This window comes from Phragmites australis, chromosome 17 (assembly GCF_958298935.1).
Source record: "Phragmites australis chromosome 17, lpPhrAust1.1, whole genome shotgun sequence".
NCBI classification, from domain to species: Eukaryota; Viridiplantae; Streptophyta; class Magnoliopsida; order Poales; family Poaceae; genus Phragmites; species Phragmites australis.
The window spans coordinates 24,897,328-24,924,554 of record NC_084937.1 but is presented as its reverse complement, the minus strand read 5'-3'; the positions used below and the strand labels follow the sequence as shown (position 1 = coordinate 24,924,554).

General features: G+C 55.9%; 2 protein-coding genes across 2 annotated transcripts in view; one reads left to right on the top strand and one right to left on the bottom strand.

The window, feature by feature from the left end:
- The window catches only part of LOC133897006 (disease resistance protein RPM1-like), a 72,102-nt gene that overhangs the window by 19,892 nt on the left and 24,983 nt on the right, over positions 1–27,227 (top strand). The window lies entirely within an intron of this gene.
- On the bottom strand, positions 24,310–26,507 carry LOC133897819 (subtilisin-like protease SBT5.3). The gene is made up of 4 exons (XM_062338648.1): positions 26,365–26,507; positions 26,245–26,269; positions 24,968–25,181; positions 24,310–24,848 (listed from the first exon to the last, which is right to left on the bottom strand). The coding sequence occupies exons 1-4, from the start codon at positions 26,505–26,507 to the stop codon at positions 24,664–24,666; spliced, it is 567 nt and encodes a 188-aa protein (XP_062194632.1). The 3' UTR covers positions 24,310–24,663.

The window sequence follows — 27,227 nt, the reverse complement described above, 5'->3', positions numbered from 1 at the left end:
GCACTTTGACTATTAGTGATCAAAGTGTTAAGCAATCAATTCAAAGATGTTGTATTTCAACGTTCTCACCTCCATGAGGTATGGTGGAAAGTGGAATGGAGCCGAAGAGCTGCTGCAGATCATAGTCGTCGTAACACATGGCGAGACCCAGCTCCAAAACCTCAATGACAACCTTGCTAGGGAGTTTGTCTAGGGAATCACACCACGCAACAATGCGGAATTCCGCAAGGTCTTGCCTATCCATGAGAGCCATCTCTTCCTCGAGGCGCTCGACCCAGTAGTGGTTGCCCAGGAGGTGCTGGGCTATGAACCGTCCAGGTGTGAGGTGGGACTCCTCGGAAGGTGACGATGGCGCGGTAAAGTAGTGCATCGCCAGCAGCATAAGCTAACTGCATCTAAGGCCTGAAGAACCAAAGGGCACCAGGGGAGAAAGTCGTGTCACTGGTAGCGAGGATCACATCACGAACAGGAAGCGTCCGACAGACAATCTAGAATTTGTCGGGGGAGAATCCCGCAATGCTGAACTCCACCGCCAGGATGCCAAGGCCACTGGTGATGCAATTGGAGATATCCGGGATAGGCATAAGCTAGGATCGCCCAACGGAGACCACACTCATCCGCGGTGAATGCGTCCGACCATGGGACAATGCAACGCACAGGTCCTGGGATGGGGCCAGAGACAACAATCTCCTCGAAGGAGATTTGAGGTGAAGCAGCCTTTGCACACATCGGAGGGGATGGGGTGGGCCCGAAAGCAACAGACCCGGAGGGAGTGGATCCGCCTGTGGAGCTAGAGCGAAGGGTCCTGGCGGGAAGAGGCGGCATAGCTCCCCCAGCCGCCGAGCCCTCCGGGGTGGTGCTTGCAGAGGAAATGCAGCGAAACTGACGTCGTCGACTGGACCCTTTTGAGCTGGTGGACGAATACCGTGGAAGCTTGCAATCTTTGGCTTGATGCCGAAAGCCCTTGTAGCGGAAACATCTTGGTGGTAGTCGACAGTCCGCACGGTGATGCGACATGGAGAGGTAGTTGAGGCAGTGGCCATCTAGCGTGGCAGGCAAGCTCTTTTTGTGGGGTGCAAGTTGAATGCGTCCAGCGTCAGACCTCAGTGCCCTAGCGCGACGGCGACGACGGGAGACCAAAGTCCAACCACCGTCCTTGGCCTAGGGAATGGGCGATGGCACAGCCGGTTTACGCAGTGGTGAGGGACCACGAAGGGGAGGCGGTGCCATCCTGGCAGCAGCCACGAGAGTAGTAGAGACAGCATGATGGGGGTGGCAGGACTCTGCGCCACCGTCACCAGGAATGGCTTTACCTTCCAACTCAGCCGGGAGCCTTCTTGGTGTGGGCGAAGGTAATCCCCTGGTGGAGGATGCGGAGGCTGGGGAGTTGTGCAGCCAGCGCTGAACCTTGGTTCTGCCCACAGATACGGTGCCAGGGCATGTTGGAAATTAATCTTGTTTTATGGTAGGTTTAGTTTTAGCATGTAGGAGAGTTCATGTCAAAGTAGAGAGTTGGAGTAGGATTAGAGTCCTAGTAGGAATAGAATTGCATCGGAGTAGGATTAGGAGTCTAGTATTTGGCCCCTATATAATGAAGGGAGGAGGCACCCTAAAATGTGCCCCGGAGAAGAGAGAGGTGCCGTGAAAAATAAGAGTCGTGTCCATGAATTATAAAGTGTACGTGCGTGAGAAATAAAATAGCAGCGTTGTCGGAGGATGAACTCCTGTCGCAGGGATCCCGAGAGACCCCTTTTTAGAGATTCGGCCGGGGGGATGATCCTGAACGAGCTTGTCGGGGAAATAAATGGGAACGGAAATAAATGCAGTGGATGGTGGTGGGAGATGATTGACCTAGTGCACGAAAGATGGGTGCACCGGGGTTTAGACAGGTTCGGGCCGCACGGAGGCGTAACACCCTACTCCTGTGTGAGTGCTATACCTTTCCTTGAAGGGAATTCTTCAAGGATGTATCTGGTTATAGGGGTGAGCTGCTTACAGAGAGATTGAGGCTCTCTGTTCTAGCTTGGCTTGAGCTTGTTTGTGATGTTCTTCGCCTTTTGATCTGGGCTTCCTTGCCTTGTTCACCTTGTTTTCCCGTCTGTCTCCTCCGCGCTTCTTGAGTTCTCCATCCTTTCCTTTTATAGGCGCGCCGACCTCGACTTATCCAGAATGGGAAAGAGGGGGCGCAAATACCAAGGCACCACGGAGAAAGGCGTCATCATTCCGTCTTGGCGAAGTGACAGGGGCGGTGGAAAATTGCGGCGTGCATCCGACCACCTGCCACTGCGGAGGTCCTCCGGCGCCATTAAGAGGGCCCACCGGGCAGCCGCAGAGGTGCCCGGTGCGCCCACCCTGTCTTGTCCTTCTGCCGGGGCAGGGTGGCAGGCGGAGCGCTTTGATTCTGGCAATGTTATCCCGAGGCACCCGGGTGAAACCGGACGGGACCCGTGCATTTAATGGACCCACGCCCCCCTGCCAGAGCATGGCAGGGTCTGACACTAGGGTGTGGGCAGCTGAGATTGTCAGGATGTCAGGATGTCAGGCCGCGCGTGCCTACTAAATGCGGCATTGGGCCCTTGACTGGCTAACACCCCGACGACGGGACCCTTCGGGTCGTCGGACGATCTTGCGCGAACCTTCGGGGAACCGAGTCCTCGGGGGCTGCCACGTGCAGCCCCGAGCACTCTCTCCCGAGCACTGGGGGAAAACTTCGGGGAACCGAGTCCTCGGGGGCTGCCACGTGCAGCCCCGAGTACTCTCTCCCGAGCACTGGGGGAAACCTTCGGGGAACCGAGTCCTCGGGGGCTGCCACGTGCAGCCCCGAGCACTCTCTCCCGAGCACTAGGGGAAACCTTCGGGGAACCGATTCCTCGGGGGCTGCCACATGCAGCCCCGAGCACTCTCTCTCGAGCACTTCCTTCCCGGTACTTGGACTCCGCGGATCATCGGGGAACTGGGGTGCTCGGGAACCAGAGGCGGCAGCCCCGAGCACCTTCTCCCGGGACTTAGCTTCTTCTTATCTCGCAGGGCGGACCTCGCGGGATGGTGACGCGTGGCGGATGGCCGGCCCGGTCTCGGGACTCAGGGACCCCTGGTTCCTGATACACCGACAGTAGCCCCCGGGCCCATTGGTAGGCGACGGGACGGAGACGGCGGATGGGCCCTTCGTCGCGGTCGAGGCCGAGGCTAGTGCAGACGCCATGTGGCAGGCTTTCGAGAGGTGGTTTTTACGAACCCAGACCTCAAGTATCTCCCAACGGGAAAATGAATGGACGCGTGTCCACACAACTTCCGAAGGGTATGATGACCGTATGGACAGCACGCGCGGTCGCCGTGCGGATCGAGGAAAATACGCCTGGCAGCCGCTGACATCGCGCGATCGGCGGGAGATTCACCTGGCGGTTGCGCCGAACGAGGCGACGCTTCACCGAGCGAACCGTTTGGGTGGCAGTTTTTGAACTTTCGAGATATAAAAGGGGGATATGATCGGTCCGTCCCCCTCTTTACGCTTTCTTGCTCTTTGCGCTCTTGCCTTCTGTGTGCTCCGAAGCCCTTAGGAAATTCTCTGGAGACCGGAGCACTCTTCCTTCTCTCTCTTTCCACCGCCAAAACACCTTTCATTCTTGTCGAGATGACGAGGGTTGGAGGAGGACGCCGGGACAAGGCTTCGGACAGCATCTTGCCGGAGTCTCGTCTGAGGAACAAGGAGGCGGCGGACAAGATCAGGAAACTGCTGGTGCCGGAGGGGCAAGAAGGTGCTGTGGTGGTGACGCCGGCGAGCCTGACGCAGGCGACGACCGTCCCAGGGCGGATCGTCCTCTTCACCTCCTTTGTGGCGGCGGGGTTGGTGCCGCCGTTCTCTACCTTCTTCCTACAAGTGCTGGAGACTTACGGCATTCAACTAGTGCACCTAAGCCCCAACTCCGTGGTGGTGTTGGCGGTCTTCACGCATCTCTGCGAAATGTTCGTGGGGGTGGCGCCGTCGGTGTCGCTGCTTTGCCATTTCTTCGTCCTTCGGCCGGTGGGGAAGAAGAGGGGGCACTCCACGGCGGACGTCGCGGGGTGCTGCAACCTTCGGCTCCGGGACGGCCTGGGGGATCATTACATTCCCCAGGTGCTGCGCAGCAAGTGGGAGGAGTGGCGACGGGACTGGTTCTTCGTCGACGTCGACCCCCACGAGCGCCTCGAGCTGCCAGAGGCGGCGGCGGAACCTCGGCGATCAACGTAGGAGGCGCCGCCGCCAGAAGACGCGAGGCTGAAGCCGGTGTTGGAGCGCATCCTGGAGCTGCGTGAGTCCGGGCTGACCTCCGTCATGGTGGTTGTGGACTTCCTGCGCCGTCGGCTGGCGCCTCTGCGAGAGCGGGCCCAGCCGAGCTGGTTCTATACCGGGCCGGAGGACATCACCAGGACCCAGATCGGCGCGAGCTGGGATCTGGGGCCGGCGGAACTGCGGGGGATGACAAGGGTGATCACCGGAACGGAGGACATGGGCCGGACGGAGCTCCCGTGGCCGGAGATGGCGCTCTGCGTCAACCACAACCGGGTGGCCATTATGGCGGGGCTGCCGGAGTTCGACGCCCAGGGGCCCGTGGACCAGCCAAGAAGCCGGAGTCCCGAGGCCTCCAAACTTCCCGGGCTGGAGGAGCTACTTGGCGAGGAGGTCGCTGGCAGCTCGGCGCGGGATGGCGAAGGGGTCGCCGCAGGCAGCAACCGCCGTGCCAGGGAGGAGGGCACCGCTGAAATTGTCAAGGAGATGGCGTCGGGAGACCGGGGAAAGCGTCCCCAGGCCCTGATTCTAGTGCCGGACTCTCCGCCGTCGCCGACGGCAGCGGTGGCATTCCTGGTGCTGGAGCCGCGGCTGGTGCAGATGGGGCCTGCGCCGGCGCCCGCGACCGGCATGGCGGAACCCGAGACCCGTGCGGCGGCACCCGAGGCCCGCGCAGCGGTTCAGCCGAGCCCCCAGCGGAAGAGACGGCGGGAGGAGTCCGGACCGACGGTGCCAGACCCGGACATCAGGCTCCCAGCGGCTAAATGGCAGTATCGGTGAGTTTCATTTCTTGCTTTTCCCTGGGCATTTCTGGCCCGAACTAAGCTTTGGCATTTTTCATCGGTCTCCCGTAGGGCGGCCGCAGGCGCCACTGCGATGGAGAAGGCGCGGGCGCCGAGACCAGAGCCGAGCCCGCCGGCTGCTCCGACGGAGGCGGGCACAGGAACGGCGGAGGCGCCAATCGTCGTGGCGGCCACCGGGAGAGAGGCGGAGGCGGCGGCCGAGAGGAGGACGGAGCGACCGTCCGGATCCTTGGCGCCGGCGGAACCTACCCCGGGCGCGGAGGGCCCGGGGCGGATGACGGTAGAGGTGGAGGCTTTGCCGGGGCCGGCGGACAGGGCGGCCGATGCGGGAATGCGGTCGCCGTCCGAGTCTTCGGCGCCGGCGGAGCCTACCCCGGACAGGCAGATCCCGGGGTGGATGGCGGTGCAGGGCCCTGCAGAGAGCTCGAACCCCCTGGAGGCACTCTGTGGAGAGGCCTGGGCCCCACCGGCGTCCGGCCAGCCCGCCGACCCTTTCCTGGCCGCCATTGAAGGCGTCCAAGTAGCGGTCGGGTGGCTGGGCGCAGCGGTGAACGCCAAGGAGGGGGAGCTCGAGGCCGAGCGTGCCCGCCTGGCATTGGAGAAGGCGCAGCTGGCGGGCGCCCAGGGGAGGCCCGTGCGGCGGCCGCGCGGGAGCAGAAGCTCCTAGAAGATATCCGTGCGGAAGCAGCGCGGGAACAAGAAATTTTGAAGATCGCGCGGGCAGAAGCCGCGCGGGAACGAGAAGACGCCGCCCGCCTGGCTGAGGCGTCGAAGCAGCAAGCTGCCGAGGCCCTTGCCAAGATGGGGCAGGCGCAGGAGAGGGAGGCAGCAGTCGCAGCCCGGGAGCAGGCGGCGGAGGAGTGGCAAGCCGAGCTGACCCGCCGGGAGGGCGCGGCCGAGAAGACGCGCGCCGACCTCCAACGCAGGGAAGACGACCTCCGGAAGATCAGGGAAGAGGTCCGCTGCTGGGAGGAGGACGTTTCCCTGCGGGAGGTGGACAACGAATTATCGGCGTCGGAGCTCGGTGTTCGGGAGGATTCGGTGACCCAGCAAGAGGATGCGCTGGCCCGGCGGGAGGGCGAGCTGAGTCGCCGAGAAGGCGAACTGAGTCGCCGAGAGGGCGAGGCTGCCGCGGCGGCAGCGGCCACTGCTACCAGGGCGGAGGAGAACGCGAAGCATGAGGCGGAACTAACCGCCCGTGAACGCGCCTTATCCGAGATGGTGGCCAAGACGAAGTAGGCTGCCGGCTCCGCAGCAGTCGGCGGTTCTTCCAGTCCGGTCGGGGACTAGGGACTTGAGGCGCAGCTGCGGGCCGCCAAGGAGAAGCTCGAGACCGCTTTTGTCTCGCGGGTCAACCTGGAGCATATGCTGGAAGACATACTCCGGCGGATGCGGTGGGCCGTAGAGAAGGGTGGTCTCGGACGGCTCATTGAAGATAAGAAGGGCGACGGCCCCGCACGACAAGTGTTGGGGCTGCAGCAGGTCTGCGAGCGCCTCGAGGCCCTGCCTTGGGCAGTCCAGGAACTTGCCGCCCGGGAGGGACGTGGCTTGGCACATGTAGTGGCCGAGCACGTCCTGGCCTGCTACCGAAGCAGGGACCCGAACTTCCCGCTGGAGCCGGCGCGGGAGGGAGTGGTCGAGGCTGAGGGAGAGGCCGCCCGGGTAGCGGTCCGGAGTACCGCCGCTGTGGTGGCGGCCGGCTTTAGGCGAGAGGTGCCGCCACTGCCAGCCCCCGGGGACGACTCAGAGGACTCAGCCGACGCCTCCGCCGCCGACTAGATCTTTTGTAGCTTTTTTCTTTCTTTTGTCGTCTTGATGAATGTAAATATAGGAGTGAACCCTTGAAAAAATGCCTTGTATATGTCTTGTGAATATAGCGGCAGCTTTTCCTTGGGCTCGCAACTCCAATGTCTTTGAGTGTTTGATGCTTCTTCTGATGTTTTGCCTGGAAGTCCCGGGGAGTACTCAGTCGGGCCGTTCCCGACCTTCCCGTCCCCGAGAACGAAGTTGTTCCGATCGCTATTGCTGGCGTGGTCGGCCTTCGAGCTCTCGCGAGTCCGCATTGCCTAAGTTAAGAAACAAAGACACAGACTTCCTTGCCCAGGAGATAGATCGATCCCGCTTGGAACACGCCGTGCCTAGTGAACACTTTTTCACTTTGCGACCACTCAGTTAGTAGAAGGGAGACGTGTGCGGGCGAGAATGTGACCAAGAGTCCTCGTGGTCCGGTGGTGCCCGGGCTTAAAACGGGCCGGACCGAGCACTGACAGCCCGCCCCCGAGGCCTGAGCTCCGGACTACTCGAGCAGCTCGAGCGATAGGATTACCCAGGGCACCCGAGGACCCGGCAGTGCTCGGGGTCCTTAAAAGCGGACCGAACACCACGACCACCACGAAGGGCTTCGGTCAGACATTACCGCATGCGCGGTACTCCTTTCTACAAACCGCTCTGTCGTTCTGGGAAAAAGTAGACACACGGTAGGGTTTTTGCGTGCGAGGAGACCACCTCGCCGAACAGATTAAAGCGCGAGAGCCCCCGAGAATGACTCGGGAACATAAATTTACTGAAAGCAGACTTGTCTGAATATAACCACTCACCGGACAGCTGTCGGCCTTCCGGCCAACCGATCCAGGAGGGGTGTGCTTCCGAGCTCGGGTGCCCGGGGACTTGATTCTTTCAACGGAGCGCCCGAGTGCCCAGAGGCATACGAGGCTCCTGGGGTCGGGTGATCTCGACCACCCATGCCTAAGTGGTAGGACCACCCGAGGACCCTTGGGGCCGACCAGAGACCGGGGCAGTGAAGCGCTCGTGGCCGAACTGCTCGTGATTGCCAGCCTGTGATTTAAGAGAGAATATAGAATTTCTTTGTTTGGTGCGCTCTGTTAGTGCGGTACTTGCTATAGACTGCTCTCGTTTTCGACCCGAGACCTCTTGAATACCCGAACCGGCGGACAAGAGCGGACAGAGGTATAACCCAGAGGTCCTATGGTTCGGTGGCGCCCGGGTATGACAGACCAGACCGAGCACCGACAGCCCGCTCCGGGGGCCCGAGCTCCGGACTACTCGAGCAGCTCGAGCGATGGGATTACCCAGAGCACCCCGAAAACTTGGTAGTGCCCGGGAGCCTATCACGACACCGAACACCACAGCCTACCATGCCGGACGTAAGTCAGCAGCGACTGCTCGCATGCATACCGATTGGGATTCTTTTATCAGCGGGGAAAAAGAGAGAGCGAACTTTTTCTCGCACAACCGAGCACCTCACCAGACAGATTAAACACACAGAATCCAGAAAAAATATTTCGACATAGCGATTGCTTATTGAAATACCGAATGTAGAACATTTACAAGGTGGGGCGACAGCGACTTACCTAGGGGGCGGAGCCCTCGGACTGCTTGGGCGTGGAGAAGCCCCCGGCCTTGCTGACCTGAGCCGCGAGCACGACCATCTACAGGTAGAAGCGCCGGAGATGCTCGATGTTCCACGGATTTGGGAGTGGCTGTCCTTCCTCCGTCGCCAACCTGAAAGAACCTGCCCGCGGGACCGTGATCACGGTGAAGGGACCTTCCCACACAGGGGACAGCTTATTCATTCCTTCGGGCGACTGGACGCGTCGGAGAACTAGGTCCCCCACCTCGAGAGACCGGGCCCGAACATGGCGCAGATGATAACGCCGCAGACTCTGCTGGTATCGAGCCGCCCGGACGGTGGCACACCACCGGCGCTCTTCCAGGTAGTCCACATCATCGCGCCTTTGTTGCTCCTGCTCACCCTCAGAATATGCATGCACTCGAGGGGAGCCCAGAGTGAGCTCGGAGGGGAGGACTGCCTCGGTGCCATAGACGAGGAAGAACGGAGTCTCCCCGGTGGCGCGGCTTGGCGTAGTCCGATTAGCCCACAGCACGGCTGGCAGCTCGGCCACCCATCCCTTCCCGTGCTTAGCGAGCACGTTATAGGTCCGGGTTTTGAGGCCCTTCAGTATCTCCGCGTTGGCGCGTTCGACCTGCCCGTTACTCCGAGGATGAGCGACGGAAGCGAAGCAGAGCTTGATGCCGAGGTCTTCGCAATAGTCCCCGAACAAGGCACTTGTGAACTGGGTGCCGTTGTCGGTGATGATCCGGTTCGGGACGCCAAAGCGGCTGGTGATGCCGCGGATAAACTGGAGCGCCGTGTTTTTGGTCACCTTGATGACTGGGACCGCCTCTGGCCACTTGGTAAACTTGTCGATGGCGACATATAGGTATGCATAGCCCCCGATTGCTCGGGAGAATGGACCCAGAATGTCCAAACCCCAGACCGCGAAAGGCCATGACAGGGGAATGGTATGAAGAGCCTGAGCTGGCTGGTGAATCTGCTTTGCGTGGAACTGGCACGCCCTGCAGCGCCGAAACAGCTCGGAAGCATCCTGGAGAGCTGTAGGCCAGTAGAAACCTTGCCGGAAGGCCTTCCCGACCAGCGTGCGGAACGATGAATGGCCACCGCACTCGCCCTCGTGGACCTCAGCGAGAAGATCGCCGCCTTCTGCCCGGGAGATGCATTTCAGGAGTACACCTCCTGCGCTACGCCGGTAGAGATCCCCATCTACTATGGCACAGCGTCTGGACTGCCGAGCAACTCTTTCGGCAGACGCCTCATCCCCGGGTAGGAACTTTTCTTTCAAGTACCCTCGGATGTCAGACATCCACGAGGCATCTTGAGAACATTCGGCGAGCACAGCGCACTCGCCGGACGGCGGCGCCCTGACGGGGCTTCCCACTGAGGGCACCGCCGGGGTCCCCTGAATTGAGTTCGAGGTTTCCTCTTCATCCTGTTCGGCAGGCAGGATGGAAGGCCGTGCGAGTCTTTCTTCAAAGGCTCCGGCAGGGACGCGCGCACGTGAGGAGGCCAGGCGGGAGAGCTCGTCGGCCAGAGCGTTATCGCGGCGAGGAATGTGCTGCAACTCCAGGCCATCGAAGCGCCTCTCGAGCTTTCTGACCGCAGCCACGTACGCCGCCATTTGAGGATCCGTGCACTGGTACTCCTTAGACACCTGGTTGACGACCAGTTGGGAGTCCCCTTTGACCAGGAGGCGACGAATCCCGAGCCCCACCGCAGCCCGGAGGCCGGCGATGAGACCTTCATACTCCGCCATGTTGTTGGATGCGCGGAACTGCAACTGCACGACGTACCGGAGCTCTTCACCTGTTGGGGAGGTGAGAACCACTCCGGCCCCTGCGCCTTTCAGCGAGAGGGAGCCGTCGAAGTGCATGACCCAGTACCCGGGCGCGTCGTGCCCGGGATAGGCAGAGATCTCTTCTGGGACGATGCAGGGGACGGGCGTCCACTCTGCCAAGAAGTCGGAGAGCGCCTGGCTTTTGATTGCCTGGCGACTGACGAAGTATAAGTCGAACTCTGCCAGCTCTACTGCCCATTTGACAACGCGCCCGGTGCCCTCCCGGTTCCGGAGAATGGGCCCCAGTGGATAAGTGGTAACCACTGAGACCTTGTGCGCCTGGAAGTAGTGGCGCAGCTTCCGGGAAGCGACGAGCACGGCATAGAGTAGCTTCTGCGCCTGGGGATATCTTGTCTTGGCTTCCCGGAGGACTTCGCTGACGAAGTACACCGGTCGCTGCACTCGGCGAGCCCGGATGGCGGCTTCACCCGGGGGGCTGCCGCAGCCCCCAGGCTTGGCGGCACGGTCGGGGCTGGCCGGGCACTCGGGCTTGACTCCCTGGTTGGGAGGAGTCGCGAGGATAGGTGAGTGGTCGGGGGCCTCTGGGAGCTGGGACCCAGCATCCGGCCCTGAACACTCATCGCGCTCCACCACCAGCACTACGCTCATGACCTGAGGTGTGGCCGAAACGTAGAGCAGTAGGGGTTCACCTTGAGAGGGAGCCACCAGCACGGGTGGCGAAGTAAGGTACTTCTTTAGATCACGGAAGGCCTGCTCGGCCTCCGGCGTCCAGTTGAAACGACCGGATTTCTTCAGAAGCTTGAAGAGGGGGGAGCCCTCGCTCCCCGAGCTTGGAGATAAAGCGCCCGAGGGCTGCCATGCAGCCGGCGAGACGCTGGACCTCCTTGAGTCGAGCCGGGGGTCGCATCTGCTCGATGGCCCGGATCTTCTCTGGATTGACCTCGATTCCTCGGCCAGAAACCAAGAACCCAAGGAGCTTGCCCGCCGGTACCCCGAAGACATACTTCTCCGGGTTGAGCTTGAGGCGGGTAGAGCGGAGACTGTTGAAAGTCTCGGCAAGGTCCTCGAGCAGGGTGGCGCGGTCTCGGGATTTGACCACGAGATCGTCGATGTAAGCTTCGACGTTGCGGCCAACCTGTGAGTTAAGAGTAATACGAATAGCGCGCTGGAAGGAGGATCCAGCGTTACGCAGGCCGAAAGGCATTGACATGTAGCAATAAGTCCCCACCGGAGTGGTAAAAGCAGTTTTTTCCTCGTCCCCTACGGCCATGCGAATCTGGTGATACCCAGAGTTTGCATCTAAAAAGCATAAAAGATCGCATCCCGCAGTTGAATCTATAATTTGATCAATGCGAGGTAAGGGGAAGGGATCTTTAGGGCAAGCCTTATTTAGGTCGGTGTAGTCCACGCACATGCGGAGCTTGCCGTTGGCCTTCGAGACGATGACTGGGTTTGCTAGCCAGTCGGGGTGGAGGACTTCTCGGATAAATCCGGCGTCGAGGAGCTTGCTGACCTGCTCGCGGATAAACTCCTGGCGCTCAGGCGCCTGCCGCCGGACCTTCTGCTTCACCGGGCGGGCGTCCGGACGCACCACCAAGTGATGCTCGATCACCTCCCTAGGGATCCCGGGCATGTCGGACGGTTCCCAGGCAAACACGTCTGCGTTAGCCCGGAGGAAGGCGACGAGCGCGCTTTCCTATTTGCTGCCCAGGTCACCGCCAATCCGGACGACCTGGGTAGCGCCTTCGCCCACCACGACCTCCTTCGTCGGAACAGAGGCGTCGGCGGCGAGTCCGGGTTTGGATGAAGAGGGTCCCGGGCCCCCTGGAGAGCCATCGACCTCGGCCTGCGCTGAGACCAGAGCCATGTATGACTGCTCAGCGCAGGAGACAGCGCCGCCGGAGTCGGCGATCACGGAGATGGGGCCCGCGGGGCCCGGCATCTTATCCGTGAGGTATGCGTAGTGCACGGCCATCATAAACTTCACGAGCGCCGGACGCCCGAGGATGGCGTTGTAGGGGAGAGGGAGCTCCGCGACGTCGAAGAGGACGCATCCCGTGCGGAAGTTGTCCCGGCTCCCGAATGTTACAGGCAACTCGACCTGCCCGAGGGGCAGGGAGTGCCCGGGGGTCACTCCACCGAAGGGGAGCGACGGCTTTAGGCGCCTGGAGGACACCTGCAGCTTCTCAAAGGCCTCCTTGGAGAGGAGGTTGAGGCCGGCACCACCATCGATCAGCACTCTGCCGACCTTAACATTGCAGACAGTGGGGGACACTACTAGAGGTAGTCGCCCCACGGCTGCAGTACTGGCGGGGTGATCGGTCATGCTGAACGTGATCGGAGCATCCGACCACCTGAGGGGCCTCGCAGCCTCCTCACTCGGGGTTGCCGAGCACACCTCGCGTCGCATGACCTTGATGCCACGGCGTGAGGAAGGCGTGTACGCGCCTCCGTCGATGAAGGCGACGGTGTGCTCGGGCTCCTGGAAACCGAGCTCGGCGTTGTCGGGGGCAACCTCAGCATCGCCTCCTCCGCGGGACTCGTCGCGCTCCCTCTGGCGCTGCTCCACGAGTCCTTTGACCGTACGACACTCCGTGAGGTCGTGCCATCTGGTCTGGTGTATGGGACACCATTTACCTGGCTCGGGCCCCGCGGGAGTGGGGGCCCTTGCTGGAGCAGGAGCTCGGCCGGGGGCCGGGGCTCCTGCGGGAGCCGGTGCCCTAGCTGGTGCCGGGGTCCTTGTGGGCACAGAGGCCCGAGGAGGAGCCCTAGCAGGGGTCCTTGCGGGGCGTCGGTCGACGCCCGGCCGACGCTCTTGCCGGCGGTCGGGCGCTTGCGGTGCCATATGGGTGGAGCCTTGGGTCGGCTCGATGGGAGCGGCCTCGCGCTTCCTTCTTCTCTTCTTTTCCCTCTTGTCGGAGCGGGAAGAACTTGGCTGGTCGGAGGCGGGCGAGGAGCATGCCACGCCCTGGCCTCCGCAGCCTTAGCGCACTTATCGGCCAATGCGAAGAGCTCCTCAGTGGTCTCGATCTCGTGCGTACCTAGCTTTTCGAGCATCCGCTCGTCGCGGACGCCCTGCCGGAAAGCGACAATAACAGCATGGGGGGCCACTCGCGGAATAGTGTTGCGGACCTGGCTGAAGCGCTGTATAAAGCACCGTAGCGTCTCCCCTTCCTGCTGTTGGATGGCGTGGAGGTTGCACTCCAAACCGAGGCGCGTAAACGTGCCCTGAAAGTTGGCCTCAAACTGGTGGCACAGGTCATCCCAGGAGCTAATAGACCCTGGGGGTAAGTTCATAAGCCAAGAGCGGGCGGAGCCCCTCAAGGCAACATGAAAATAGTTTGCCATCACCTTTTCGCTGCCTCCGGCCGCTTGGACGGCCGTCGTGTAGATCTGGAGGAACTCAACGGGGTCGATGGACCCGTCGTACATCTCCGGCAGCTCGGGGTGGAACTTGGAAGGCTACCTGACCCGGCGGAGCTCGGCGGTGAAGGCACGACAGCCGGTGCCGTACCCCGTAGCGCGAGCGGGGGTCCTCGGTGGCGAGTAGCGGCGAGCCGGGGATTCCCGGTGACCTTGGGCCGGGAGAGAGGAAGCCTGGTCCTCTGCCCCGACCCCCTGCCAGGTCTCCCGCTGGCGCTCGAGAGTAACTCGGGCGTCCTCGTGGCCCCTCCGCTCGTCAAGGCGCAAACGGAGGTCCCGGGCTTCGGACACGGCCAGGGGGACGGCACTCCGCCTGGAGGCCCCTCGGCCCGTGCGGGCGTTGCCCGTTGAGGAGCCGGCTCTGGCGGCACCACGCTGAGAGGTGGTACGAGGACTCCCGGCCTGCACCTGGCGACGGGCAGTGCCAACCAAAGCGACGACATCTTGGATCCACCGGCCTTTCGGAGTGTTCGGCGTGGCCTGAACGGGCGGGTGCCTGAGGAGAGCATGTGCTGCAAGCGCGCTCCCCGGGCCGGCCTCGCTGAATGCGAGCCTGCGCCGGGATGGCACCCGACGTGGTCCAGAGGCGGACCTGGCGGCCGGGGTCCCGACCTCTCGCTGGGGGTCGGAAAGTGCATCAGCAGCGGCGGCGGCGGCCCTGCTGGGCCCAGCGCCTTGATCCCCTTGAGCGGGAAAAACCGCGCACGTGGATAGCGGCTGCTGATGGAACGCAGCAGCGACTGGGCTCTCCCGAGCGTCGGGCAGCACTCCGTCATTGGAAGTGGAGCCGGAACGCTGGGGACGGTGCCCACCAGCCATCTTTTCCTGTGGAAAAAAGCGAAACAAACAAATTAATCTTGTTTTATGGTAGGTTTAGTTTTAGCATGTAGGAGAGTTCATGTCAAAGTAGAGAGTTGGAGTAGGATTAGAGTCCTAGTAGGAATAGAATTGCATCGGAGTAGGATTAGGAGTCTAGTATTTGGCCCCTATATAATGAAGGGAGGAGGCACCCTAAAATGTGCCCCGGAGAAGAGAGAGGTGCCGTGAAAAATAAGAGTCGTGTCCATGAATTATAAAGTGTACGTGCGTGAGAAATAAAATAGCAGCGTTGTCGGAGGATGAACTCCTGTCGCAGGGATCCCGAGAGACCCCTTTTTAGAGATTCGGCCGGGGGGATGATCCTGAACGAGCTTGTCGGGGAAATAAATGGGAACGGAAATAAATGCAGTGGCTGGTGGTGGGAGATGATCGACCTAGTGCAAGAAAGATCGGTGCACCGGGGTTTAAACAGGTTCGGGCCGCACCGAGGTGTGAGTGCTATACCTTTTCTTGAAGGGAATTCTTCAAGGATGTATCTGGTTACAGGGGTGAGCTGCTTACAGAGAGCTTGAGGCTCTCTGTTCTAGCTTGGCTTGAGCTTGTTTGTGATGTTCTTCGCCTTTTGATCTGGGCTTCCTTGCCTTGTTCACCTTGTTTTCCCGTCTGTCTCCTCCGCGCTTCTTGAGTTCTCCATCCTTTCCTTTTATAGGCGCGCCGACCTCGACTTATCCAGAATGGGAAAGAGGGGGCGCAAATACCAAGGCGCCACGGAGAAAGGCGTCATCATTCCGTCTTGGCGAAGTGACAGGGGCGGTGGAAAATTGCGGCGTGCATCCGACCACCCGCCACTGCGGAGGTCCTCCGGCGCCATTAAGAGGGCCCACCGGGCAGCCGCAGAGGTGTCTGGTGCGCCCACCTTGTCTTGTCCTTCTGCCGGGGCAGGGTGGCAGGCGGAGCGCTTCGATTCTGGCAATGTTATCCCGAGGCACCCGGGTGAAACCGGACGGGACTCGTGCATTTAATGGACCCACGCCCCCCTGCCAGAGCATGGCAGGGTCTGACACTAGGGCGTGGGCAGCTGAGATTGTCAGGATGTCAGGATGTCAGGCCGCGCGTGCCTATTAAATGTGGCATTGGGCCCTTGACTGGCTGACACCCCGACGACGGGACCCTTCGGGTCGTCGGACGATCTTGCGCGAACCTTCGGGGAATCGAGTCCTCGGGGGCTGCCACGTGCAGCCCCGAGCACTCTCTCCCGAGCACTGGGGGAAAACTTCGGGGAACCGAGTCCTCGGGGGCTGCCACGTGCAGCCCCGAGCACTCTCTCCCGAGCACTGGGGGAAACCTTCGGGGAACCGAGTCCTCGGGGGCTGCCACGTGCAGCCCCGAGCACTCTCTCCCGAGCACTGGGGGAAACCTTCGGGGAATCGATTCCTCGGGGGCTGCCACGTGCAGCCCCGAGCACTCTCTCTCGAGCACTTCCTTCCCGGTACTTGGACTCCGCGGATCATCGGGGAACTGGGGTGCTCGGGAACCAGAGGCGGCGGCCCCGAGCACCTTCTTCCGGGACTTAGCTTCTTCTTATCTCGCAGGGCGGACCTCGCGGGATGGTGACGCGTGGCGGATGGCCGGCCCGGTCTCGGGACTCAGGGACCCCTGGTTCCTAATACACCGACAAGCGTGTGTTGAGAAAAAATCTTGTCATTCTTTTGTGTGTTTGTGTTCTTCGTGGTTGTTCGATCCTGGTGAAAAAGCCAACGATTGGTATCAGAGCCTGTCAAGATGTAGAAGCTGATGAGATCCGAAGGCCAGTGCTGCATCGCGGGTGTGCGGCGTGAGTGCAGCGTAGCTGCGTGGTGCGGCTCACGAGGCCAAGCACGACTCATGCGGAGGTGGAGATCGACAGGGGAGTTGATGACATGGGTGATTCAGCGACTCGGACTCAATTCAGCGGCATCTAGGCGGTCGCGCTGCGAGTTGAACTGGAGTGCGAGAGTTCAACTCGGTTACGTTTGTGTGACCGGATACTGTTCAGGAGTCGTACTTGGTTGGCGGCGTTAGTGTCTGTTTTCGGATCGGGCGCTGATTCCGGATCGGTTGGTGGGGCCCAAGTTGGAGTGTTGCACTGGAGGAATCGCGGGACCGGGCAGGAAGCATGTCCGGTCCGGACTCTGTGCTTGGCTTGTTGTGTGGGAGACGGTCCATGTCTTGCCACGTGTAGCAGGCAATGTTGCTTGGTGACTGGTTTTGGAGCGTGGTCTCGATTGGCTTGCATGCATGCTGTGTGGCTCTTGTGGCTTGTGGGGCTCATGTGCAGCCAAGTATGCTAGCAAGACATGTGCAGCCCGTGGGCGCTGGTAGAGGCCTACCTCGGTGTAATGCAGTGCGAAGCGTGTGATCTTGTGTTGAGGTGTGGTCATGCATGTAGTGCACATGCATGTCCAAAGTGGTGTGTGGTGAGTGCAGGGTGAAAGAGGTATGCTCTCCATCCTCAGATGATGAAGTAGTGTTCGTCGTCCTAAAACAAGTGCAGGGTGAAAGAGGTGTGCTCTCCATCCTCGGATGATGAAGTAGTGTTCGTCACCCTAAAACAAGTGCAGGGTGAAAAAGGTGTGCTCGCCATCCTAGGTTGATGAAGCAGTGTTCATCATCCTAAATCAAGTGTACAGGGCAAGGTTCACCTTACCGACCGGAGCTCGGTTACCGAGCTCCGGCGGTAACCGAAAATTTGCGGTTACCGCGGTAACCGGTCAAAAATTCAAAAAAATTTGGAAAAAAATTCATTTGGCAAAATTTGAAATTTGAAAAAAAAATCGCGATTTTAGCCGTTTGGTAACCGATCGGTTTGGACCGGTTACCGAGTGGTTTTTGCGATTTACCGAGCGGTTTTCTCAAGTTTTCTACATTGTCGGTAATCGCTCGGTTTTCTCGATAACCGCTCAGTTTTCTCGATTTTAAGTGAAGTTCAACAAAAAACCCAAAAATTATCTCAATCTTGTAAAATCAATAACTAATTCATCTGAGCTTCAAATCAAGTGAAACAAATTTTGTTGGTTTCCTTGTAACATGATCTACATGATAAAGTATTTATACTCATAAAAAAAGTTCAAAATTTTCTGTGAGAAATTGTATTTGCTAAACCAAGTTAAATGCACAGTTTACTCTTTGCTAATCCAAAAATCATGAAACTAATTTTGTTAGTCTTCTTACATGATCCTATGTCTTTTAAAAATACATGAACTCATGAATTAGTTATTGTAATATGCATTGTTATGTAAATATGTTGCGACTAGATTAATTCATAACTGACCCATCACACTCAAAAATTAGTGAAACCACTTTCATTAGCTTATTTATACTATGATTTACGTAGGAAAAATAATAGTAGACATGAAAAAGTTAATTACAGTGCTGTTTCTTAACATATTCACTTTATGCTTGTGAACTTTATAAAAATTATAGAGAAATTAATAAAACTCTAAATAAAGTGAAATCAATTTTAAAGATTCTCTTAAAATAAGTTTTACACAAGAAAAATATGTGTTTGCATGTTAAACTTTTCCTTAACATGAGTTAATAACTTAGCCACACGCTTCAATTTTTTTTTTTTTTTTCAAACTTCCTCTCTATAGAATATGATGCAAACGACATTATTTTTGAAACAAATTTTCACAGAAGGTCTTAGAATTGTCTCTAGTTTTTTTTAAAGATTTTTTGAATTTTTTATTTTTTTGAATTTTTTGAATTCAAATTCGGTTACCGTTCGGTTTCTGAAACCGGACCGGATCGAGAAGGTCGCTGTCGGAGGATGAACTCCTCAAGCGGGGATCCGGAGAGGCCTTCTTTGATATTCGGCCGGGGGGATGGTTCTGAATCTACCTCGTACGTGAGTTAATGAGAGTAAATGAGATGCAGACAGGATGGATGATCGGATGCTAGAGGAAATAAATTCTCGAGGGATTTAGATAGGTTCGGGCAGTACGAAGCGTAATACACTACTCCTATGTGTATGCTATAAATACTCTGGGAATGTCTTTCTGTGGATCTCTTTCGTTACAAGGATTTTTGTCTAAGTCTAGAGCTCCGGGAGTACTGTCTTTGTTAGCTTGTTGCGTCTGTTGAACTTCTTCAGCTTCGTTGGTCTCGCTTGAACCTTGTTAGCCTGTTCTTCTCCGGGGTGCCCACCCCTTCTTATATCCCGTCAGGGCGGCCTGTCATGCCTAGAAAGGATGGCGCGAGTCCCAAGGCACCATAAATAGAAAGCAACCATCATGGTTTGCAGCTTGACATTATGTAGGGGTTGAAAATGCGTCCCTGTCTGGTCTTGTCGTCATCATGTCACTTTTTAGCGGGCGCCCACCGGGCAGCCTCTGAGCAACCCCGCGTGCCCGCCCGGTCAGAGCAAACCTGACACAGCAGGACGACAGGCGATGTGCCTCGAGCCCAATGACGATATCCCAAGGCGCGCCGGATGACGCGCAATGGGATCTGCCGCATTAAATATCCTCACACCTCCCTGTCATGCAGTGGCAGGGACTGACAGCAGGCGTGGGGGGAGTGGTTGGACGTGACAAGCCATGCTCCCTATTAAATGCAGCATCAGGCCTCTCACCAATTGACAACTCACCGCTGAGCCCTTGTGGGGTCCACTGGCAAGGGGCTCCTTAGGTCCCTAGGGAACCCTGGGTGCTCGGAGACTACTGTTCGTAGCCCCGAGCGCCCTCTCCCGGATATGTCTTTTCTCGGTCCTCGGGGAACTCGGGTACTCGGGGACCACTATTCATGACCCCGAGCGCCCTCTCCCGTAACTGTGTCTGCTCGGGTCCTCGGGGAACTCGGGTACTCGGGGACCACTATTCATGGCCCCGAGCGCCCTCTCCTGGAACTACCTTCTCCGGTCCTCGGGGAACTCAGATACTCGGGGACCACTGTTCATGGCCCCGAGCGCCTTCTCCCAGAACTTAGACTTCTCGAACCTCGGGGAGATAGTCTCCGAGGGATGGCGTCACGTGGCATTCTGCTGTACTGGCCTCGGGACTCGGGGACCCCTGATTCCCATGTCACCGACAGACGGTTATCGCGATTTTTGAGCGGTTACCATCGGTTTTTTAACCGTGGTCCATGGTCCGCCCCTCTTTCTCGCGACATTCACCCCGTTCAAATGCTTTTGGTTGGCAAAGGAAATTTTATAGAATCAGATTTTTTTTAAGACATAGCTTTTCATATGACACATGTCTTTATCTTTATTTCTCCTGCATGTGACAACCGTTAAATTAGAAGAAAAATGATATGAATCAAGATTTCATGAGTCTTTCTATAAAAATCATATAGAATTTACTTCTGTTAGTAGGGCTACTGGCCGTCTATCTGCTAACTGGTTCTGCTAAAGGTTCACCTTACTGACCGGAGCTCGGTTACCGAGCTTCGGCGGTAACCGAAAATTCCCGGTTACCGGTCAAATATTCAAAAAAATCGGCCAAATTTATTTGGTAAAATATGAAATTTGAAAAAAAAATCGCAATTTTAGCCGTTCGGTAACCAGTCGGTTTGGACCGGTTACCGAGCGGTTTTTGCAATTTATCGAGCGGTTTTCTCGAATTTTCCGCATTGTCAGTAACCGCTCGGTTTTCTCGATTTATCGAGTGGTTTTCTCGATTTTCAGTGAAGTTCAACAAAAACCCAAAAATTATCTCGATCTTGTAAAATCAATAACTAATTCATCAGAGCTTCAAATCAAGTGAAACAAAAATTTTTGGTTTCCTTGTAACATGATCTACATGATAAAAGTATTTATACTCATAAAAAAAATTCAAAATTTTCTGTGGCAAATTGTATTTTTTTAACCAAGTTAAATGCATAGTTTACTCTTTGCTAATTCAAAAATCATGAAACTAATTTTGTTAGTCTTCTTACATGATCCTATATCATTTAAAAATACATGAACTCATGAATTAGTTATTGTAACATGCATGATTGTGTAAATGTGTCGCGACTAGATTAATTCATAACTGACCCATCACATTTTAAAAATTAGTGAAACTATTTTCATTAGTTTATTTATACTATAATTTACGTAGAAAAAAAATAATATTAGACATGAAAAAGTTAATTACAGTGTTGTTTCTTAACATATTCACTTTATGCTTGTGAACTTTGTAAAAATCATAGAGAAATTAATAAAACTCTAAATAAAGTGAAATTAATTTGAAAGATTCTCTTAAAATACGTTTTACACAAGAAAAATATGTGTTTGCATGTTAAACGTTTCCTTAACGTGAGTTAATAACTGAGCCGCACGCTTCAATTTTTTTCAATTTTTTTCAAATTTCCTCCCTATAGAATATGATGCAAACGACATTATTTTTGAATTTGTTTTCACATAAGGTCTTAGAATTGTGTCTAGTTTTTTTTAAGATTTTTTTGAGTTTTTTTTATTGTTTTTAATTTTTTCGAATTTTTTGAATTCACATGCGTAGTTCGGAGGGTTTAACTGGTTAGAAAGAGATGCACAGTGAAAAACTAGTAGTTTCTTGGATTTATTTTTCATTTTGCACCTTGCTCTTATTGATATTTTAACCTTGCATCAAGAGACTATATTATGTAGTGCCTGAACTTCTTTCTTAGAGCATCTCCAAAAGCCCCGTTATCAGAAACGCTATCTCATTTTTTTTACCAGAAGGGCAAAGAAAACAGGCTCCAATAGAATATCTATCACGGTCGCTATTTTGGCGGACGCTCCATTCCCGTCCTCACGCACGCCACATTTGGCGAGTGCCTCCCCACGCCATCCCTAAATTGCTGCTCCGCCCCGAGCGCTCCCACCACCACCCTGACTAGCCTAGCAGTGGACGAGCGGCGGCGGCCCCGCTCTTCCTTCTTGCTCCTAGCCACCGGGTCTTCAAGGTTGGACTCGCAGCAAAGGCGACCTCCATACACGCTGCCGCGTGAGCTCCCCATCCCGCGCGATCGCTGCCGTGCTTGGAGCGACCTTGCTGTGGGCGCCGAGGCAGGACCACGAGCGCGGCCGATGGCGGGATGCGTCACAAAGGGATGCGAGTGATGGGCTGTGGACGACCTCCTCGAGGCTGCGCGCGTTGGATATTGGCACAGCTCAATCACCGGTTCCCCTCGCCGCCGCCAGGGCACCCTCCTCTCCTACGCGCCATAGCTTAACCCCGGGATGCGCTCTTGTGCATCATCCTCACGCCCGCCGCCCCACCCTCCGCCACTCCTGCGCATCCTCCTCAATCACCGGCGGGTGGCAGGGCCGGAAGTGGAGGCGTGTGCGTGTCCATGGCTGCACCGCGCCACCGCCACTGCTATGTCCAACGGCCACAACCGAAGCCACCGCCGACAGATCCAGAGTATCCGAGTCATAGCCGACCAGATTCGGAAGAATTCGACCCCCTCCTCTCCCGCCGCCCCGACCAACGCTTTTCTCCGCCCACCTCCAAGTCATGCATCACATTCTTGTCTCGCGTGGTCTCCGAGATCTAGTGGGAAGTTCACTGGCCTCTTCCGCCAAGGTTCTTGGCAACGGCAATGACTTGGGAGACTGGGAGAGGTGGGGAAAAGAGAAGAGAACAGGAGTAGTAGTCTACTCCTCTCGGGCAGACGAATGAACGGCTTGCGAATAATACTATTAAAAAAAAGAAGAGAATATAGAGGGTGAAATATGGATATGCTGTTGGAGTGGTAGAGTAATACGGGGAGAATCTTTATAGATGGCAATTCATATTGGGATATAGATGATGTATTATAGATGTGCTGTTGGAGTTGCTCTTATGCTACATAAGCCCTGTCTGAATCCAGCTTGTGAGACAACTTCTGTTGTTCCTTGGGAAAAATAGACAGCTTCTGCTTCTCAGTACAATATCAGCTTCTGCATACTCATAAGCTGTTGCTGAATCTTGTTGTTTGGCAACACTTACGCTATTTTGTATGAAGTTATGGTAGAATTTTTGCCAAACAGGGCCATATACAGTACCAAGTAGTTATTCTGTGTGATTCTTAATCTTAATTCTTTCCACAATTGTAGCCCAATATGCCGTTTCTCTAGACTGTAAACTACATAGCTACATACCTTTTAGCACAACTCTGAAATGCAAGCCCTTTGTTTAGCATCCTACTTGAGCAGGAATCGCTCCAAAGTGTATGCAGGTATACTGATGCAAGTTGGTCGACTAAAATTAAAGCTCAGCTTGCTGCACCTAACTATTGGTTCATTTCCCATTATAACTGAGGACAGCTTGTTTTGTAAATGAAAAGATGTAAGATGCGTCAATGATTGAGTACAAGATATAGCTTGTAGGTGAGGTTGTCCAACTAGCTCTCGGCACTTGTAACGAAGCGAGTTTGCTAAGCTTGTTTGAGTTCAATATGACAGTTTGCAGGACAAGCCTAAGTTAGGATAAACAATTCTCTGAAACCCAAGAAGGCTCTATCATATGTAAACAAGTCTCTGAAGCCTAAGTTAGGATACGCAATGTTGTACCAAAACAGGAGAGCAAGCAAAGAACAGGGGTCAAAGAGACACAGTCATTGTCCTCATACGGCACAGCTTAAAAAACGCAATCAGCACAGAAACCCCACAAGGATAATGGCGTGCTTGTTTTTTTAATACTGCCGCTGCAGCTACGAGTGAGATGCAGACAGGCACACAGGTTAATGAACTGCACGGTGCCCGAGGCAGAGCCATGGCAATGGAGGGCAAAGCAAGGAGCAGGGAGCCAAAGAGAGGGACCGGGGGGACAGACCTGTTGCACCGAACCTGCGCGTCGTCAGAGGCCTGCTGGTCCTGACAGATTCCCCGCCACCCGGCCGGCGCCGGGCCCATGCCGTCGTCGCTGAAGCTGCCGGCCTCCGGCCACACCCCTGCATGCAGTCAAGCACCGGCCGGCCGGCACCGGCGCAAGACAACCCAAACCCTTGTTTAATCAGTCAGCCATGGCACTCGGGCATGGCCCGGCGAATACTGTAACGTCTGCAGCCCGCGCGCACTGCAGTTGGGTGGGGACGACGGAGGGGTAGCCGAGTAGGGACTTGACTCTACACGCGGGATTCCCTGCCGCCGCCGTGCCTGTGGCACTGGCACCCCACGCACGTACGGGCAGGTGCACTGGTGCAGCAGCGAGCACCAACAGGCGCGGAAAAGCTCACGAGCGAATCCACGTAGGTGTACAACTACGAGTATACATCTTGCTACTCCTTGCTAGCATCATTTGTCTTGCAAAAAGAATTAGAGCTAGTTTTTCTGGTTTATTATCACGTGAGTTTTGCTTGCTCCTTATTGAGAGCATACATCAACCAAATCATTTAAAAACCTAAACTTATGAGGGAATGATGGACAATTTATTTATACGTCAATACTCCTCACGCAGGGGCGGATTCAACATGGAGGCGGGCGCCCAGAGATAAAAGAGGAGATCAGGAAGAAGTTAAGCAACTGTTCTCAGGCCCTCGTACATTAGAGGTGAAAATGAGAGTTGACTATACTTTTTGTTTAATTATGTTCACGAGGACTCGAACTCTAGATCTCTCTTATTCTGATACTATATTAAGCTTAGTACACCAACCAATTTATCTGAAAACCTAAGTTTATAATTTTTTTTATAATTCGCTTGTACTTGGACACTAGAACAACTAAACTTCTCTGACACCACCATTTTTTTCGGCTCCTACTATCCTACAGTAAAATCCAAACAACCTAAGCTTGAAATGCACAGCAGCTCCTCCCAAGTCCCAAAAGCCATCAAAACCGACGCAGACAGACAGACAGACAGCCGTTCCCACGGGGGTGCAACAGACAACTCAATCATCTGAATGCGCTGGGCACGGTTCCATCGGGACAAATTCATCGCAAGCTGCAAGCCAACGTTTGCGTCTGCGAAGATTCTGATTGCAGCCGCTGCCGCCTCTACGCATGCCTCACAAGCCAACAGAAGCATCGGCTGCACCGCATGCCTTCTCCAGCTTACACGGGATGATCTGACGCGGCAGAATTTTTGGACTCTTATTTTTGGTCTTATCAGCGCACAGCTGACAGCTCTTATCAGTCTGAAGGGTTGGCACTTCAGTATCCTACATAATCAATTTCCCTACCCGATTTATTTGTGATTTATGAGCTGGTCAAGGCAGAGATTAGTTCGCTCATTGACGGACAGAGCGAAGAAAATCGCTAAGTGAGAGGTAGCGTACCAGTGTCCAGATTGCCGATGATGATGCCTTCGCCGAACCTCGCTTTGGCCCAGATGGAGCTGGCCCTCACCCGGCCATCCTTCTCCATCCCAAGGAACTCCCATGAGCGCGTCGTGTGCAGCCGGTGCCCCCTGTTCGGGAACACGGAGACGACGCTCGGATGCTCTGTTATTTTAAACCCCAAGTCAACCGGCCATGACCACGACGAAATTCACAAGGAAGGAAGAGCTGCGAAACACCACGGAGATCGACGACGAAGGAACGAAGAGAGAACACGCACGTACTCGAGATCTCCGCTGCCTCGTCTTCCTCCAGCGTCGCGGCGAAGCCGTTGATGTACCTGGTGTACGAGTAGAAGATGGCGTCCCTCGCCCTCTCCTCGCTGCGCAGGACGGCTCCCAGGAGCGCGTGGTGGGAGCTCCTGGCGCGCTCCTGGCTGGACGCCAGCGCGGCGCCCTCCCTGCCATGCGAGTGACCGCCGAGGTAGACGACGTAGGACTGCAAGAAATAAGCAAAAGCAAGCAGCTTGCCATCAACAAAAACAGTAAGAATCGAACGAAGAAAAGGAGCTCAAGATTCAAGAACAGTCACTCTACTCGCCTTTTTCGCAGCAGAGGCCGGCTGCTGCAGGAGGCTGGTGGTGATCAGCAACACTAGAGCGACAAGAGCAGGGCGATTTCTCAGGGAAGTTGAAGCACACATCTCCTTCCGGTGATGCTGGTGATTATTAAGACGGATGGAATGGAGTGAGGATTCGAGATGCTGCAGCCTGCATTGTTGATGTGCTTGGGCACTGTTGGTTTTTTATAAGCCCACTGGGGTGGGTCGTGTCCTAACAGAAAAGTAGTGGGCGCTTTCTGTTTCCCAAAAGGCCCTTTTGATGAGGAAAGGAGGAGCCTGCTTTTCAGTTATCTCCCCACTCCTGGGCTGCGATTATGCTAAAAAAAGAGAAACCTTTAGGTATGAACAATGCTAATATTTATGACTAGTTGTTTAATGAAAAAGATTGTTAAATATTTATATAAAAATTATAATTTGTAATATAAACAAATACTATATATATATATATTTAAATATGATTTAATTATTTTGTTAATACTAATATAAATATCGGTGCTTAAGTAAGTATCTTACCTTTCGTCTAAGCATATGTACTTGAGAAAAAAATATAATTTTTTCTATAAGCACGTACTCTAATCATCCCAATTGTACATACAAGGGTTTCAGCGGGAGATTGTGATGGTGTCGTCGCACTCGTGAAAAACGTTAGGGCTACAGAGTAGAGTACAAACTTGAAGGGAAGGGCATTTTGGGTAATGACAAGCTGCAAAGGGAAAGGGTGGATTGGGCTGCTCACCCAAGCAGTGTAGGGGGGCCAATACTTTTTGGTCTCTTCAACAGTTGAACGGAAAGACTCCTGAATTCCTGACGAAGGTGACCCCCCCTGACTGACTCATCGGTCCCGTGTCATCGTCAGTCTTGCATCTTGTTTGGCAACTTGCTTCGTTTATGCCAACTCTTTTGGTCATCTGTTCTGCACTTCTAATTCAGTTGTCAATACGTGAAGTATATTGCAGGTCTGCAACCTTCAAAGGAAGAAGGGTAAGCATGAACTAGTGCAGGAACACCGAAGCACCTGGAATTTGCACTCCAGTTGCAAGTCATCTAGCCTTGTAGAGACCACAGGCCAGTAAGGGCCTGCACCTCCATGCTCTGACCGCGCGACGAGTCCGGCGACCCGGCGTTCCTGGACGTGGGCGCGTGGCTCAAGGGAGAGCTGAGGGCGTGGTGGGCGGAGCTGAGAGCTGAGGGCGTGAAGTACATCGGGCCGACGTACATGATCCGCGCCGTGCCGGCAAACGCCGCGGACAACCTTGTACTGCACGCTGCTCGCCCACTCGGCGATTCACAAGGACCACAAGTGGGCGTGGGTCAGGTCCGTCGAACCAGCCTGACGTGGTGCCTGCTCGGCGACGGCGACAAGGACGACGACGAGGCTAATCCTCTGCATTAGGGGCCGGTGGCCGTGAGGAATGCATCGACGGCGTACGGGAGCTGCCGCACGATGCAGCTTGACAATACAACGGCTTCCACTCTGCTAGGAATAAAGGTGGTACCTTTGCAGGGTCCTTACTGCGAATGGGCCGGCTCGCCGTTTCCGCTCCCGTGTTCAGCCTTCCGCGATTCAGCCCATCCGCGGGCACCTTCCAGGCTCCACTCCGCCTCGACCACTTCACCGGCGACCAATAGCGTTTCTTCCTCCACACTTGGACTCGGGGGAGGAGGATGAGGAGGCACTCTAGCCGCCGCCGAGGCAGCAGCTGGCCTCACAGCCACGTCACCTCAGACGCCGACGTCGCCGGCCACCCCTTCCATGCCGCCGGCTGCGAGCGCGTGGAAGGGGTCCGTTGACAGCTTGACATGGCCGTGCGAGGCGCCGTCAGGGTTGTAAATGCAGGCGCTGCTGGCCCAGAGTATACAGGCGCCGTCACCGCGGCCTCCTCGCCGGAGACACTCCCTCCGCCGCGGCCTTCTGCGCTGCAC

Coding starts and splice junctions, on each gene's coding strand:
- LOC133897819 (XM_062338648.1), bottom strand. CDS start 26,507: ATGTACTTCACGCCCTCAGCTCTCAGCTCCGCCCACCACGCCCTCAGC. Junction 25,182..26,244: donor AGACCTGCAATATACTTCAC/GTATTGACAACT, acceptor TATTTCTTGCAG/TCCTACGTCGTCTACCTCGG. Junction 24,849..24,967: donor CGAGGCAGCGGAGATCTCGA/GTACGTGCGTGT, acceptor TTAAAATAACAG/AGCATCCGAGCGTCGTCTCC.